The sequence below is a fragment of the Charadrius vociferus genome, unplaced genomic scaffold, assembly GCF_000708025.1.
Source record: "Charadrius vociferus isolate BGI_N301 unplaced genomic scaffold, ASM70802v2 scaffold111, whole genome shotgun sequence".
In the NCBI taxonomy this organism is placed as follows: Eukaryota; Metazoa; Chordata; class Aves; order Charadriiformes; family Charadriidae; genus Charadrius; species Charadrius vociferus.
Window position 1 is genome coordinate 3,100,341 of NW_009647046.1, and position 14,614 is coordinate 3,114,954.

The 14,614-nt window shown below is 37.4% G+C and overlaps 1 protein-coding gene across 3 annotated transcripts in view; it reads left to right on the forward strand.

Moving 5' to 3' along the window:
• Positions 1-1,147: 1,147 nt before the first annotated feature.
• The window catches only part of CKAP5 (cytoskeleton associated protein 5), a 41,832-nt gene continuing 28,365 nt past the window's right edge, over positions 1,148-14,614 (forward strand). For 2 of the 3 annotated variants that reach the window (XM_009895654.1, XM_009895655.1), the window contains exons 1-14: positions 1,148-1,242; positions 1,824-2,017; positions 3,214-3,420; positions 5,944-6,115; positions 7,165-7,297; positions 7,592-7,692; positions 8,063-8,176; positions 8,412-8,516; positions 10,377-10,466; positions 10,574-10,738; positions 11,560-11,688; positions 12,572-12,754; positions 13,714-13,827; positions 14,491-14,601. In XM_009895654.1, coding sequence (XP_009893956.1) covers positions 1,186-1,242; positions 1,824-2,017; positions 3,214-3,420; positions 5,944-6,115; positions 7,165-7,297; positions 7,592-7,692; positions 8,063-8,176; positions 8,412-8,516; positions 10,377-10,466; positions 10,574-10,738; positions 11,560-11,688; positions 12,572-12,754; positions 13,714-13,827; positions 14,491-14,601 — 1,875 coding nt within the window. In that variant the 5' untranslated portion in view covers positions 1,148-1,185. Of the gene's footprint in view, positions 1,243-1,823; positions 2,018-3,213; positions 3,421-5,943; positions 6,116-7,164; positions 7,298-7,588; positions 7,693-8,062; positions 8,177-8,411; positions 8,517-10,376; positions 10,467-10,573; positions 10,739-11,559; positions 11,689-12,571; positions 12,755-13,713; positions 13,828-14,490; positions 14,602-14,614 lie in introns of all 3 variants that reach the window. The other variant, XM_009895653.1, reaches the window with a different exon arrangement.

Below are 14,614 nucleotides of genomic sequence, written 5' to 3' on the forward strand. Positions count from 1 at the left end.
AGTGTTGCGTGGCTGACAGAAGGCTTTGGAGAAATTGCTTATATTAACTTAAGCCAGTGAAATTGCACTTCTAATTCTAGAGTTTCACCTCTGTACATTAGGTGAAATGCAGTTTTGCTGGCATAGGCTGAATTTGCATTAGGAATATTCTGCTAGTATGGTGTATTCATATGAGCGTAGTGATAAGTTGTTGTATATGCTGGCCAGTTTTTAGAGTTTTGGTCATCTTTGTGCGTTCGAACTGGTATGCCGGAATGTGTTACTCCTTAGGTTTGAGTTTGTTTGTATAAATAATTTTGGGAGCCCTCTCATTGCTGCTGCTGCTGTTTTCATTGTGCTGATCTCCCTGTATCAGGCATTATTCTCTTGTTATTCTCTGAGCAGTCAGGTTAGTTGTACAATATGTCAGAGGTGGGTATTGAGCCTGAGGTCTCATCTTTCATACCCTAATGGTCCTATTTTAATAAAAAGGAAAGGAGGCGGTGGAGAGGAGGAAAACCCTTAGGAACTTGAATGAGTAAGGATTTGAGCCCTACATGTGGTAAGAAATTGATCTCTTGTTGACAGTTCCTGACAGTTCCTACCTTAGAATTACGGCATAAAGCGGCTAGCTTGCAAAAATGGATTTTGTTCCTCTTGCAGTACTGCTCGTTTCAATTGTGCTGTTTGTAAAGTTGTTAAAATAGCTGTCCTTACACTAGCACCTGATTATTTTTTGACACTGATTTACAGCACCTGTTGTCGAAAGCACATGTCAGTAAAAGTCAGTTTTCTAGTGTTGATGTGTAGTCATTTTGTTTTCGCCCGTTAATCACAGTGCATTCTTCCTCAAGCTTAGACGAGGTTATATTCTGCATGCCTGATCTTCTTACTAAAACTTTCACAGATTGAGACTTCTAGTGTCTGAAATACTACGTATTGCACCGTGCTCTAATGGCTTCTGGTAGCTTTTCAGGGCTAACAGAATAGTCGTTTAGTCTTAGTACTGCATATCTAAATATAATTACAAGCTTGGGAGAGTGGGTTGTACATTAGCAACATTAGTTTTGCTACAGAACTGTTTGTTTCGGGTTTTTTCTAAGTAGAAATATGTTGTGGGTAGCAGCTCACATATATATTTCTATGTTCTATCTTGTCTCTATCTCCACAGGAATTACTGTAATTATAGAGAGAACCTGAGTTACAATGGGGGACGACAGTGAGTGGATGAAACTGCCCATTGACCAGAAATGTGAACACAAGGTAGGAGGTCTTGCCTTTGGGTTTTGCTTGCTGCATATCTCTTCTGTGATGATTCTGTGGTACTCCGCTGTCGAAGTACACCATAGGTAATCTCAACAGCTGCACAGTGCGACTGTCGAAGTACACCATAGTTAGGTAATCTCAACAGCTGCACAGTGCGCGCATAACAGGTCTGAAACTACATCAGTTCTATCCAACCTGGAGGCTGAATAACATTTATTAAGTAGAATTTAGGAGCATGATAATCTGTATGGCATAAGCTTGTGCTCTGAAAGATCAGTGCACTCATTCATGTGGATAAATTACTCATCTGCAGCTGAAACTATTGTTGGGCTCCCACCTACTCATCAGTGACTGTTAGGGCTTACGAAGAGCAGTGGGAAAGACTGGCATCTCTCTAGCCAGAACATTCTTGGCGGGAGAGGAATGAGTATTTTGTCCTGTTGCACATTATTCATATAGTCATTGAAGAGAAATCTTGCAGATGCCAGCTTACTGAGCACACTTTCAACTATGATTGAAGAATTTTGTGAAATTGATTGTACTAGCACAACATTTAAACGCCTGGTTTCTGATTTCAGCTGTGGAAAGCTAGATTAAATGGTTATGAAGAAGCCCTTAAGCTCTTCCAGAAGATAGATGATGAAAAGAGTCCAGAATGGTCCAAGTATCTTGGATTGATAAAAAAATTTGTGACAGACTCCAATGCAGTGGCTCAGTTGAAAGGTCTGGAAGCAGCGCTCGCTTATGTTGAAAATGCTCACGTAGCTGGGAAGTAAGTATCCTTTTCTTGCTATTAGTAAGCTGCTACGACCGTTTAATGTGCCTCTCTGAGAAAGGCTGCAGATAAATTGTACTGTGGCCACTAATGATTCTGATCTTTACTGTTGAGAGCCGAACTAGCTTTCTAGTTTAGAGAATTTGCTGAATTTGACTGTCCTTGTAGATGATCTCCATGTGCATATTAGCTTGTCAGAAATTGCTTACAGTGTTCAAAGAAACTTTTAAAGGCAGTAGCAAAGATTTCTGAAATGGTAGAGAAAGCAAATCATTGATTTGGTGGTATAGGTTCTGTGAACTGGAATCCTGTTTTTGTTTGACTGAAACAGTCTGTACATACAGAGAGCCTTTTTTTCCATGGAGATATTAATGTTATTCACTTATGAAATAAAATGTAGTTATGTTTATGTGGTTTTGCATCCAGCTTAACCAATATCAATCTTCATACCTGCCAGTTTCTTCACAGGATGTTTGCTAGTATTTCACTGTTGTTTGGCCCATGAAATAGCCTGTACTCTGGAGGGTGAAATAAAAACACCTAATGGACCAGATCAGTGCTTTGGTCCACTGACTTTGTGACCTGATTAAACGGATGTCTTATTTAAAAAAAAAACCCAACAAATAAACAGACCCAAGGCTTTGCTTAAAAACCTAACAACCTTCCGAACACCTTGATTTAAAAGTGAAGTAAATGATTTAGTTGATTGGAAGCTTTGATATAGATATTGTGTGCTGTGATTATGTACCAATGCTATATGTTAGTTAACTGTAATGTATGGAATTGCAGTAAATGGCATTTATTTGTGGACCTTAATTAATGTATATTGTTAATGAATGCACTTTTCATTGCACAATGAATTGCAGGAAATGGCATTTATTTGTGGACCTTAACTAATGTATATTATTAATGAATGCACTTTTGAGAAAATGTTTACTATTCACTGTCTGGTGTAGTCCAGCATTAGAAGCAAGTTAACTAGCACTCAATCTGCAGGAGTTCTTTTGATTAAACTAGAGGTTGAAATCACCTCTTACATAAGGTTTTACATTCAAAGTTAACTTATCATTTATTCCCTGTTATATGAGGACTTGCTGAGTTTTGGGTGTTGTGTGTGCTTTTGTCTGTGGATAATGGTGTAGAACACCTGGTTCACTTAAATGTTCTAAAAGTAACACTCTCTCATCTTTCAGGACAACAGGAGAAGTAGCATCTGGAGTTGTAAATAAAGTGTTCAATCAGCCAAAAGCCAGAGCAAAAGAACTGGGTTTAGATATATGTCTAATGTATATAGAAATTGAGAAAGGGGAGGCAGTACAAGAAGAATTACTGAAGGGTCTGGACAACAAAAACCCGAAAATCATAGTAGCATGTATAGAAACACTGAGGAAAGCACTAAGGTAAGCTTTTAGTTTTTAGTTCATGGTTGTTCCCCCCGCCCCCTCAGCCCAGCAATATGTCGAGTCCGATTTGTTGCTGAAGTCTTTTTAGCAGGCCCTTGTTATTGTTGAATAGGATGTATCTTTCCTGAACTGATATTTTTTGGCAACAACAGTTGACAGCATCATGGGATTTGTTAGATGTGAGGGATATCTTTGTTTTATGAGCCTCATCTCAATCACTTTCCTTCATGGCAACTGTTTACCAAACTTACGTTTTCACAGTGGACATCTGAAAGAAGGGCAGGTTTAATGTGTCTTGTTCCTGACTGTGGAGCTTCTCTTCTGAATAGCTGAAATAAACTCACTGATGGGAAAACTATAAAATGTAGTCTTTTTAAAAAACCTTTTTTTAAAAAAAACCAATTTTCCTCACTGATGTGAGCATCTTTAATTGGGTATACTGTGTATCTTTTTGGAAGAAAGGAAAAAAGAAAAAAGCTCGTTGCACAGTAGTTTTCCATTGCCCATATAATGTCTTTATTAAAAAGAAAAGCTGATAATGCTTCCTAGAAATCAAATCCAATTTAATTAGGATGGGTAGTTGGTTTCAAGATTAGATTTGGAACATCTTTTTTTGTTTCACTTCAGTATTTTTCACTCAACTCAAAGGCAGCAAACATACTTGGAGTTTTATGAAATTCTTACACTTGATGTATATATAATTCACTGTCAATTCGATTTATTTTTTTTTTTAAAGGAAACAGATTACCTCAGTATTAATGGACGGAGTGCTCTTTTTCTGAGAAAAGTAGTTCATGTAACAATTGTGCAAGATAGACAGAGGGTGTCTTATGTTAGGTATTTTTTAGAGAACTTGCTGAAGAATATGAGTAGGTGGTCCATGTGAAACTAATTGTTTCAGGCTTCTCTATTAGAAGTCAAAATAAAACATTGTGCTTAGCACATTATCTGAGCTTCTACTACGCAAAACTACTGTCCCACATTTAAGAATATATTTTAGCTATTTTAAATTGCCTTATCTAATCAAATGTCCTTTTAACAGTAAAGTGTAATTAGAAACCTGCATAACCTTCCTCAATATCTTTCAGCTAACCATGTCTATAAGATATGCAAGATCCGCTTTTTTTTTTTTATATGCAGTATTTTATTACCTTTGAGATGGCAAGATCAAATTCTTTCATGGAGCCCTATTGACTGACATTTTGTCTTCTGCTTCTGAGCTGTGTTGCTGCCTAAATTTGTCTTGTGCTTTGACAAGGTTTCTGGATTGATAACAGAATTCCTGTGTTGTACCTAGGTGGTAGCTTGAGTGTATAACTAGTTAGCTTCTGGTGTTTTTTATCTTGTGCTAAGGTTTCTGTTCTTTCTTGTGGTGGTGTATGAATTGGATAGTATTATATGAATTAGATAATAAGAGAATTTGCATAGGGACTTTTCCTAATATGCTCTTTTTTGAGTCATGGTAGAAAAATAAAAATCTTGGGCAACTCATTTGTTCATATTCTGCCTTTAAGTTGTGCTGTTTCTAAGATTAGACCCCCTTGTGGGTTTTTATACTTATATTTAGTCCTAGAATTTGTTTAAATGTTTAAAAATGTTTATTAATTTATGCTTAAATGTTTAGCACTAGAATTTTTGGAAAGTGAGACGTGTAAGTTTTGTTTCCTGAGCAGCCATTTTTACTAGCTTTTTCATGTGGTACTTGATTGGAGGGAAGCAGAAGAACAGGTGTCATTGGAAAGGTTACTTCAGAATTCTCAAGGAAAAGAAATGTTTCTGAATCAAAAAAAATGTATGGCTTCTAAGGTGATTTAGATGTGATGATTTAAGAACTGTAGCAGCTAACTTTGAGAACACAAGAACTTTCTCTTCATATTTAGCAGTGACTGGAAAAGGAAGTTTAGTGTATTAAGTTCAACAAGATGTAGAATCTGCTGACAGGGAAGGGTGGTTGGCTGGGGAAACTTGTTTTATGTGTCCTTTCAGCAGCACATATTTCAACACGTGTATTTTCTGTGAAGATGACCCAGGCTCACTATAATTATCTGGTCCAACAAGTGCAAAAGTGACTAATGCTTTTACTGCCGTTTGCCTCCAAGGATAGACAAAGGAGATTCTATTCTGATTTAAAAAAAAAAAAAAAGTAGGTCATACAAATTTTGGTCTAAGGACACTTTTTTCTTTTCCTCTTTTTTCTTTTTTTTTCCGCCCCTGGCAAGGGAACAGATTTAAGCAGCAGATTGGATTAAGTGCTTTGAAGTCATTTCAGAGGCCTGATTTTGTAATTCCAAGCTGGGTGTGGAGGGTAATTATGATAGGGCAAATATTCTTTAAATTTTACAGTAACTTAGTAGCTTCACAAAATAATAACTATCATAATGATTTGAGTAAATGAAATAATCTCTAAATGCACGCTAGAAGCATTTCATAGATTGTTTAAAAAAAAAAAAATAAAAAAATTAGTTGATCACTCTGGTTCCTACCGGGACACTGATGCTATTCCATGTTTTTAACTTTCAGTGAATTTGGTTCAAAAATAATCTCACTGAAGCCAATCATTAAAGTGTTGCCAAAACTTTTTGAGTCTCGGGAAAAGGCTGTTCGAGATGAAGCCAAACTCCTTGCTGTGGAGATCTACCGTTGGATAAGGGATGCTCTGAGACCTCCATTGCAGAACATAAATTCTGTTCAGGTAGGCTGAAAGTAGTTCTATATCCAAACACTTGATAAAACGCTTCCATGCTCACCCTCCCTGATCCTGTGGTGTTAGGCATTCTTAAAGTCAAAGCTGGAATTTTTTCAGTAACAGCAATGTTATTTGTTAGCTTTATTTTGTAACTTTACCTAAAACTTTAGTCCCTCTTTGTTACTTGTAAAGAAATTGTGGCAATGTTTTGTTGCTCTGAATACACGTGAAGCTGCGGGGGGAAGCATCATATTGAAGCTGAGGAGGGGATTTGAGAAGTAGAATGGTACTTCTTGGACACCTAACCCAAGGGCAATTGGTTATCCTTGTAAAAGACCTCTGCACTGCAAGTCTTCAAGTCAACCATTTTCCTTCTCAGTTTTCACTTTTCCTGAAGTTTTTTCCTGTATGCAGCCCTTCAGACTTGTTCTGGTGGTGCTCAGGATGTGATTGTTCCACTTCAGGAAGTCACATTACATTATGAAATAACTCCATCCATTGGAGATGAAACATTCTGTTGTTTTAAAAAATTATAAATTATTTATACATCCTTCCCTCCAACCCACTTGTGTTGTGTTCAGGTGGAAAGCAGTAACTTACTGGGAAGAGGCATGGTTTGAAGAAAAAATCAAACAAAACAAAAAAAACCCCAACAAACTCTCATCAAATGTAGCTCAAATGTTTGTTTCGTCTTAGTTTTAGTGTGTAACAATGGCATGGCGGTAACAAAAAGATCTTCCTTCATGCTCAGCCACTTTTATTTTAAAGCTTCTACAGAGGAGACACACCATTCTGACTGTTCTACAGTTTGTTCTTATGTAAATGCTTTGCATTGATATTTTTGTTGATGATAATCTATTCTGTGGATATACTTGCGTCAAAAGCTTCTGAACAGTGAATGTGAAGGGGAAGTCACTTTGGCAGAAAAAAGAAATAGAAAGGTAGTGCCATCTTGGCTTGAAATGGGAAAACTCCATTGCTTTCTATGAAACATTGCTTGTCGTAGGGTATGTACAAAATGTCTCTGATACGATGATTCTTTTCCCTTTTGGCAGCTAAAAGAACTGGAAGAAGAGTGGGTCAAAGTGTCATCAGCTGCTCCTAAGCAGACCAGGTTCCTGCGTTCCCAACAGGAGCTGAAAGCAAAATTTGAGCAGCAGCAGGCAGTTGGAGGAGATGCAGATGGAGGTAAATTATTTAATCTCTGAACTACATTGGGAAGTATATCACTGGTATATTGTTTGTGAAGGAATGCGTTAAATTGTAAAGATACTTTTACTCAAATTGGTGCAAAACATGTGGGTTGCAGTACACACAAGAAAACATGGCCAGGGCAAAAACTTTATATGAGTATGTGTCCTTTGGAATAGCAAAATCATAACTGCTGATAGTACTTTTTAAAAAAATGAGCCTTAGGAGGTGCTGTAGTCAAAATTTCATTTGTCATTCTGTTTATATTTTTCTCTCTTCGGGTTGCAGAAGGTGATGATGAGGAAGAGGCAGTACCACAAGTAGATGCATATGAGTTGCTTGAAGCTGTAGAAATACTTTCCAAGCTTCCCAAAGACTTCTATGAGAAAATAGTAAGCATAAACTTACATACTACCAGTTAATTCTATGACATGTGGAGCTAATGAGCCTTAAGACTTAGTGGCATTCTGCAACGTATGCTGTAATTCTACATGGATAATAACAGACTAGTGTTAGTAAAATATAGACTATCATAAATACGTCTCAAAACTTGATTTACCAGCAAGAAAGCTGTAATTTTAAGGAGCTGAGATGTCCTGGGAAAGGACTGTGTTTCCTATTTCATTGCAGTTAGTGATGTTGAACTGTAGGGAGACTTTGGCTTTCTCAGGATAGGATTAAGTTTCAAAATCCATGGTTTGTGGCAAGTATTCTCCTCCAGAAGTGTTTGCGTTTATAAAATAATGTAAATTTGCTCTGCAGGAAGCCAAAAAGTGGCAAGAAAGGAAAGAAGCTCTAGAAGCTGTCGAACTGCTAGTGAAAAATCCCAAATTGGAATCAGGAGACTATGCAGACTTGGTGAAAGTTCTCAAAAAGGTAATGAATAAACCCGGAGTGTGGGTATGGTTTAAAATGTTTTGGTAATTATTTGTATTATGCTTTAAAAGTTACAGTTGAGATAATACTTAAAAGTAGAAAATTATTAGCTGGAACAATGGTGGAAGTAACCCAATCAGTGGCCCACTGACTATTCTAATAAAGTCTTCCAGCTCTCTGAAACTTGGATTTTCAGTCTTTAACTTTGTTTTGTTTGTTTGTTTTTTCTCTTCAGGTTGTTGGAAAGGATACAAATGTTATGTTAGTTGCTTTGGCTGCTAAATGCCTTGCTGGACTAGCTACTGGCCTCCGAAAGAAATTTGGGCAGTATGCAGGGCATGTAAGTAAGAGTATGTAGTTGGTTTTTTTAATTGATGCTGGACACTAGGAAATACTTCACTTTTTTTTTTTTTTTCCTCCCCTCTGTCAAACCTTGGTATTTATCAAAGGTATTCTTTGTACAATTATGAATGCTTACTGACCCCTTAATGGAGTAAGCAGTGAAATATCTGCCAAGGTCTCTTGCAGCTTAGGATTAAAAGGACCTTGTTTGTTCACATTCAGCAACGTGAAACTTACTGTTGGAATAAATTTGCTACACTAAGACAACTCTGAATTACTGTGCCATGAAATGAACTTTATTTACATTACCTCATTCTGGAGATATACCCACAGAAATGCATTTGTAGGTCACAATGGAAAAAGTAGCTTCTGAACCTGAATTCTACTTAGCAGCTTCATGATGTATGTTTTAGGTTGGTTGGGTTTTTTTGAATGTTGGTGGTAGATCTCTTTGGTTGTTCGGGTTTCGTGGTTTCTTTTTTTTGCCTGCTGTAAATAGCCAAACTACTGAGATTTTTCAGACCAAAATGTTCTGGTGATGTAGTTCAATGCTCTTCTCTGTTCTCCTTTGGTACTCTTCTCTTACCAACAGCTAATACCAGGGAATATGGGGAAGCTTCACTAGTCCCTGGAAAGAAAGGGAGCTTTTAATTAGTTGCAGTTATCTGGCTTGTTTCTCAAACCTCTGTTGCTGTGTTCTTTAAGGTGCTCGATCAAATTTCTCTTGGGAAAAGCAAGAGTGATGGGGGTAGAGCTTAGAGACTAGAGATCTGATGTGTCTGGCTACTGGTAGTGTTACATCTTGTGATGAGTTGGAAAGCTACTGAATTTCACAGCTTCAGAAACATTCAAGTCTCCTGAACTCTGAACAACAGTTTGGAGAAAGTCTCTCTCATTCTGAAAGCTGTCTGTAGTTGTAAGAAGCATTCTTACATGTGGTTACACTTGATTTGTGTTTTAAAGGTTAACCTTCATAGCTACAGAGTTAGTGTTGAAAAAGCCGAGCTTCTGAAATAAGGGTGTAACTCCACAGTTGTCTAGCAAATGGTATTGAGAAGATGACGTTTTCAGTACTGTAATGGTAACTATGAATTGCATAATCTCAGTGCTCATTTTTACCAGTTCACTTGATTTGTTTGCTGGGTCTATTCACTAGTGAGGAAGATGTAGATTTCTCCTGAGACTGGGAATTCACAGTGGTATAAAACAGACTGTTGCTAGAGTTGTGGGATTGTTATAAACTCAATTAGTTAAATATGGGACTGTAATGTTACAGCCTGCAAGCATGTTAAAACAAGAGTGATGAAATCAAGCATAGAACCATACTACTCACTGTAATTGAGTGTATGTGGCCCAACTTCACCTCTGACTGCCTTTGGAGCCCTGGACTGACTTTTTTTCCTTCCCTTCCTCTCCCATAGGATACAGCTGCTTAAAAAAATATTTGTTCCAGCTGTCAGCATTTTCTAAAATGGTGACGTAATGATTTTAATAGAAATTGTTGTGAAATTGTTTAATATCCATTCTATTACTCTGTGTTCCAGACCGGTAGAGCCAGGGTATTGATCTGTAGTTATGTGAAGTTGTGTATATGCCTTTTTTTTTTTTTTTTTTTTAGCTTTGCTATGAAATTGCTAAAAAAGTCTACGTTTTTTTTAATAGATTGACTGAATGAATTTAATATTGGAGACCAACTAGAATAAACTAGTTCATACCGCTGTTGTGTACTCCTGGAGGGGGCAGCAGTGATGTTTGCATTATTTGTTTCTCTGCAAACCAGGGAGCAGACTATCAGGCTCTCCAGTTATATTACTGAAGAGTGGAATGACTTCTTTGTTTCTTTTTTGCTTTTCCGTAGGTTGTTCCAACAATCTTGGAGAAATTTAAAGAGAAGAAGCCTCAGGTAGTGCAGGCGCTGCAGGAGGCCATTGACGCAATCTTTCTTACAGTAAGTAAAAGTGACAATTTTCCCGCTGTCTGAGAATTGGTCTCTAATTTTGATTTGCCTTTCTCTTGCTTTACCGAAACTAATGACTTCTATATCCAACGCTGTAGACCACATTGCAGAACATAAGTGAAGATGTGTTGGCAGTGATGGACAACAAAAACCCAACGATTAAGCAACAAACATCTCTTTTCATTGCAAGAAGCTTCCGTCACTGCACACCTTCTACTCTGCCAAAAAGCCTGTTAAAACCTTTCTGTGCTGCACTTCTCAAGGTAAAGCAGGAGGAGTTGGTACTTTTCTGGCATTGACTCAAGCACTGTTGTGAAGCATTGGATTGTTTGGGGAGAAAGACCCCTCTGGTAGTGCAAGGGCTAAAGAGTTCTTGGGTACTGCGTAGCCATTAGAGTCAGTTTTGACTGATGTCAAACTTGAGGATGACTGTCAGTCATGGGAACAGTTTAGTCTCCTTTTTCTTAGCATCTCTGAAACTGAAGACTCGCCAAGATTACAATAGATTAAGACAGTGATTTGCAACTGTTAAACTTCTGGGCACTGTGCCACTTGTTTCTTGCAGACATCACTAGCAAACTTTTGTTGGAATGCTACATATCACTTACCATGAATAAAAGAACCATCGTTGATTCATACACTGCAGTTACACTAGGGCATTTATCAGTGTAAATGATAACGATGTATACTTTTTTTTTCTCATGGCAAAATAGCCATTTCCTTGTAATGGGAAAAATCCCTGGCTTCAAAAATTGAAATTTGAACAGGGTGGCAGAGCTTCAAACTCCTTGTGAACTTTCATACTGTTGCAGTATGTATTAAAGCATGAATGTTTACCCTCTTCTTGTGTGAAAGATCCAAAGATGGGAAATTTACTCTATCTAAGAAAAAGTAGGCTTGATCAGTTCGTAGGAAAACAGCAGTGAAAACCAACCTTTTTTTTCTCTGCAGTGGAATGTTAAGGATTATTCTGTAGTAGATGTATATTTTTAAAAAGGGGAGGGGATTTATACAGAAGAAGGATTTAAGAATCTGTTTAGATATGAGCTGCAAGTCATATGATACAAATTGTTTTTCTCTGCAGCATATCAATGATTCTGCTCCTGAAGTAAGAGATGCTGGATTTGAAGCATTAGGCACTGCCTTGAAAGTGGCTGGAGAGAAAGCTGTGAATCCTTTTCTAGCAGATGTAGACAAACTAAAGCTTGACCGGGTGAGTTTGTTACCATAAATGCTGTTGTTTCAAAAAAAAAAAAAAAAAAAAAAAGGCATTTAAGATGCATCGTAGGCTAGAGAAGACAAAAGAGGATGCTTTAGCCAATGACTTTCAGCACAGATTTTTGAAAATTTATTTTTTACTTAAAAGTTACTGATGTTGCAGGGAATTTGGAAATATGTTTATTTCTTGCTGTATTATTAAGCATCTTTTTCTTTGACTTTCACTACCTAAAATGCATTAGTATGTTGACATTATGCCTTTTCATTCTTATGTAATGTATCTGTTTGGCTTCAAGGCTTTATTATCTATGAGGTGGGTTCTGAGATTTGATTTGGGGTTTGGCTGGTTGATTGGGGGGGTTTTGTGTTTTTTTTGAACACTTTCTCTGCCTGGAAGAAAGTTTAGGGTTTTAGGTCATAACCCCATGGTGTAATTCTATGTTACTAGACAGGATTTTGTATTAAAGACTTACTTTCCAAAAACAAAGTTTTCATGCTTTTGCATAAGCTTGACAGGCTTGTTGTCTGAATGATTTTATAATTTAAGGTGCTAAAAATTAGTCTTTAGAGCATCTATAAGTATTGAGGAGGGTGTCAATGCTTTCCATGTGTATAAATGCACTTCATTTCGAACTAGGAAAATGTTTTCTAGCAATACAGTGGTGGCTGATGCCATTGACTGTTTAACATTAAGCTGTTTACTTCACAAATTTTTGTTATTTTGTTCCTTACAGTAGCACACTCTTGACATTTTTCCAGAGCCATCAAGTTTGAGCCAGTGGTGTTGAAGGGACACTGTACATCCAATTGTGGCAGCTAAATAGCTTCTTTTTTCCCCTTTTTTCCCCTCTTTTTTTTCCTCTTTAACTGCTTTTCAGATTAAAGAGTGTGCTGAGAAGGTAGAACTGGTTTATGGTAAAAAGACAGGAGGAGCTGCTGAGAAAAAAGAAGGGAAGCCTATTACTGGGAAGACCCCTGCTCTTTCAGGGACTGGTGGAGACAAAGAGGCAAAAGATGCGGCAACCAAATCAGGACCCCTGAAAAAAGCACCCACTGCGAAGGTAAGAGAGATTGCTGAGAGGTTGTCTGACAATCACAGTTGTCTGGAATTGCATCTAGTTACTTATTGAAGATCAAAGGTGGCCTTGTTTGAATGTCATCTTCCACTGAGGAGTCGCTGTCCTTTTATAGTAGGTGAGCCCAACAATAAAAAGAATCTGGGACTGTTTGAAAATTTATTTGCTGAAATATCATTTTTTAATGATAGAAACTGTCTTGTCATTTACATCGTAATACCAGATTTTGATATTGAAATAGTGATAGACCACTGGAGGCATTCAAAGGAGCTGCAGATGTTGTAACATTAATGTGCTCTGTGGCAATATAATATTTGGCTGAAGTCAAGGTTTCTTCTTACAACTAGCAAGGTTACTTCTTAAGTCTTGAGTATTCTCTTCAGGGTTGTTTTTACTTAGTTATCATAAATAATTTGAACCATTAGCCTGTATTAATTTCAGATTATTATTTGGGTTTTAAAAATTGACCTAAGTAGCACTATAGGTGGTCTTTATAGAACCCTACTTATTTCTCCATGTGGGAAATCTGGAAGTGAATAGTAGAATGGATCATACTTTTTAAAATCTTTTTATACTCTGGTAGCCTGGAAGAGACACCAGTCACAAGTTTAATAACTAGGCGATATCCATAGGAGAATATATAGATGAATTCATTATTTTCTGAACCTTCACAAATACATACATTCTTTCCCTTTTCATCTTTCATGGTCTTGTGTGGCCTTGTTAGTGTACGTGTTTTATAAAACCAAGTAATCTGAAAGCAACGTATGAATTAAATAAGCTCTAGCAGAAAACTATTTCTTTGCCTGCAGCTGTTATGGTACTAGAGAGATATATATGTATTGACATTAGAATGTAGAAGTATGGAAAAACAGCAGTTGATTTGGTATCTGATGAACTAGAAACATGTTTGATCTTGGCTAACTTGTCCGTTTCCCTTCTAGTCTGGGGGCCCACCCAAGAAAGGCAAACCAGCTGCAGCTGCAGGTATGGGAGGTGCTGGGGCTAAAGGCAAGAAGGGTCCCGAGACCAAAGAAATATTTGAATCGGAGCTCTCGGTGAGTATTCTGCTATTTTCTGAAATACGAAGTCCTCTATATAAGTAGCTTTGGTTAATCAGTTGTTCAGCTACTACAGAATTTTTCACTGAGGTTGGGTGGTTTTTGTTAGGACAAGGGAAAGCAATACATATAAATCAATGGAATTTATAACTGGTAAAATGGTTGTTCAGTATATTCTGGTAAATGCACCTGTTCTTCAGGCCTCTGTTGGTACCAGGACATATAAGACACTAAGCAATAAATCATGCTAATATAATAGGGTATATCATCTATCCATCATTATCAGCCACAGATTCATTGCTGTGAATGTTTATTCAGACTTCATGCAAAATTATCTTACAAATTTTAGGTTACCTCTGCTTGATTCTGTAAGTAGATAGTGGCTACTCAAGATTATTTTTTACTATCTGCACAATTTATCATACTTCTCGGGGATCACTTTTTCTGTTGCAGTAGAATTTAGCAGCTTCCTAAATTCATAAGGCCCCTGAAATATAGTCCATACAAAATCTTTCAACATACAGCAGAAAAATTTTCCTATTTTGTGAATGCACCCCAGTGCAAGGGTAATTCCAGTATATTGCCTGTCCTCAAGGCTGCCGCTCCCCTCTGAAGGGGTACATATAGTGGAGTGTTAACCTTGTTCTGATCTGTCTGCAGATCGAAGTATGTGAAGAGAAAGCTGCTGCTGTCCTTCCAGCTTCCTGTATCCAGCAGTTGGACAGTGGTAACTGGAAAGAGAGGCTTGCCTGCATGGAGGAGTTTCAGAAGGTACGTTTGTAGC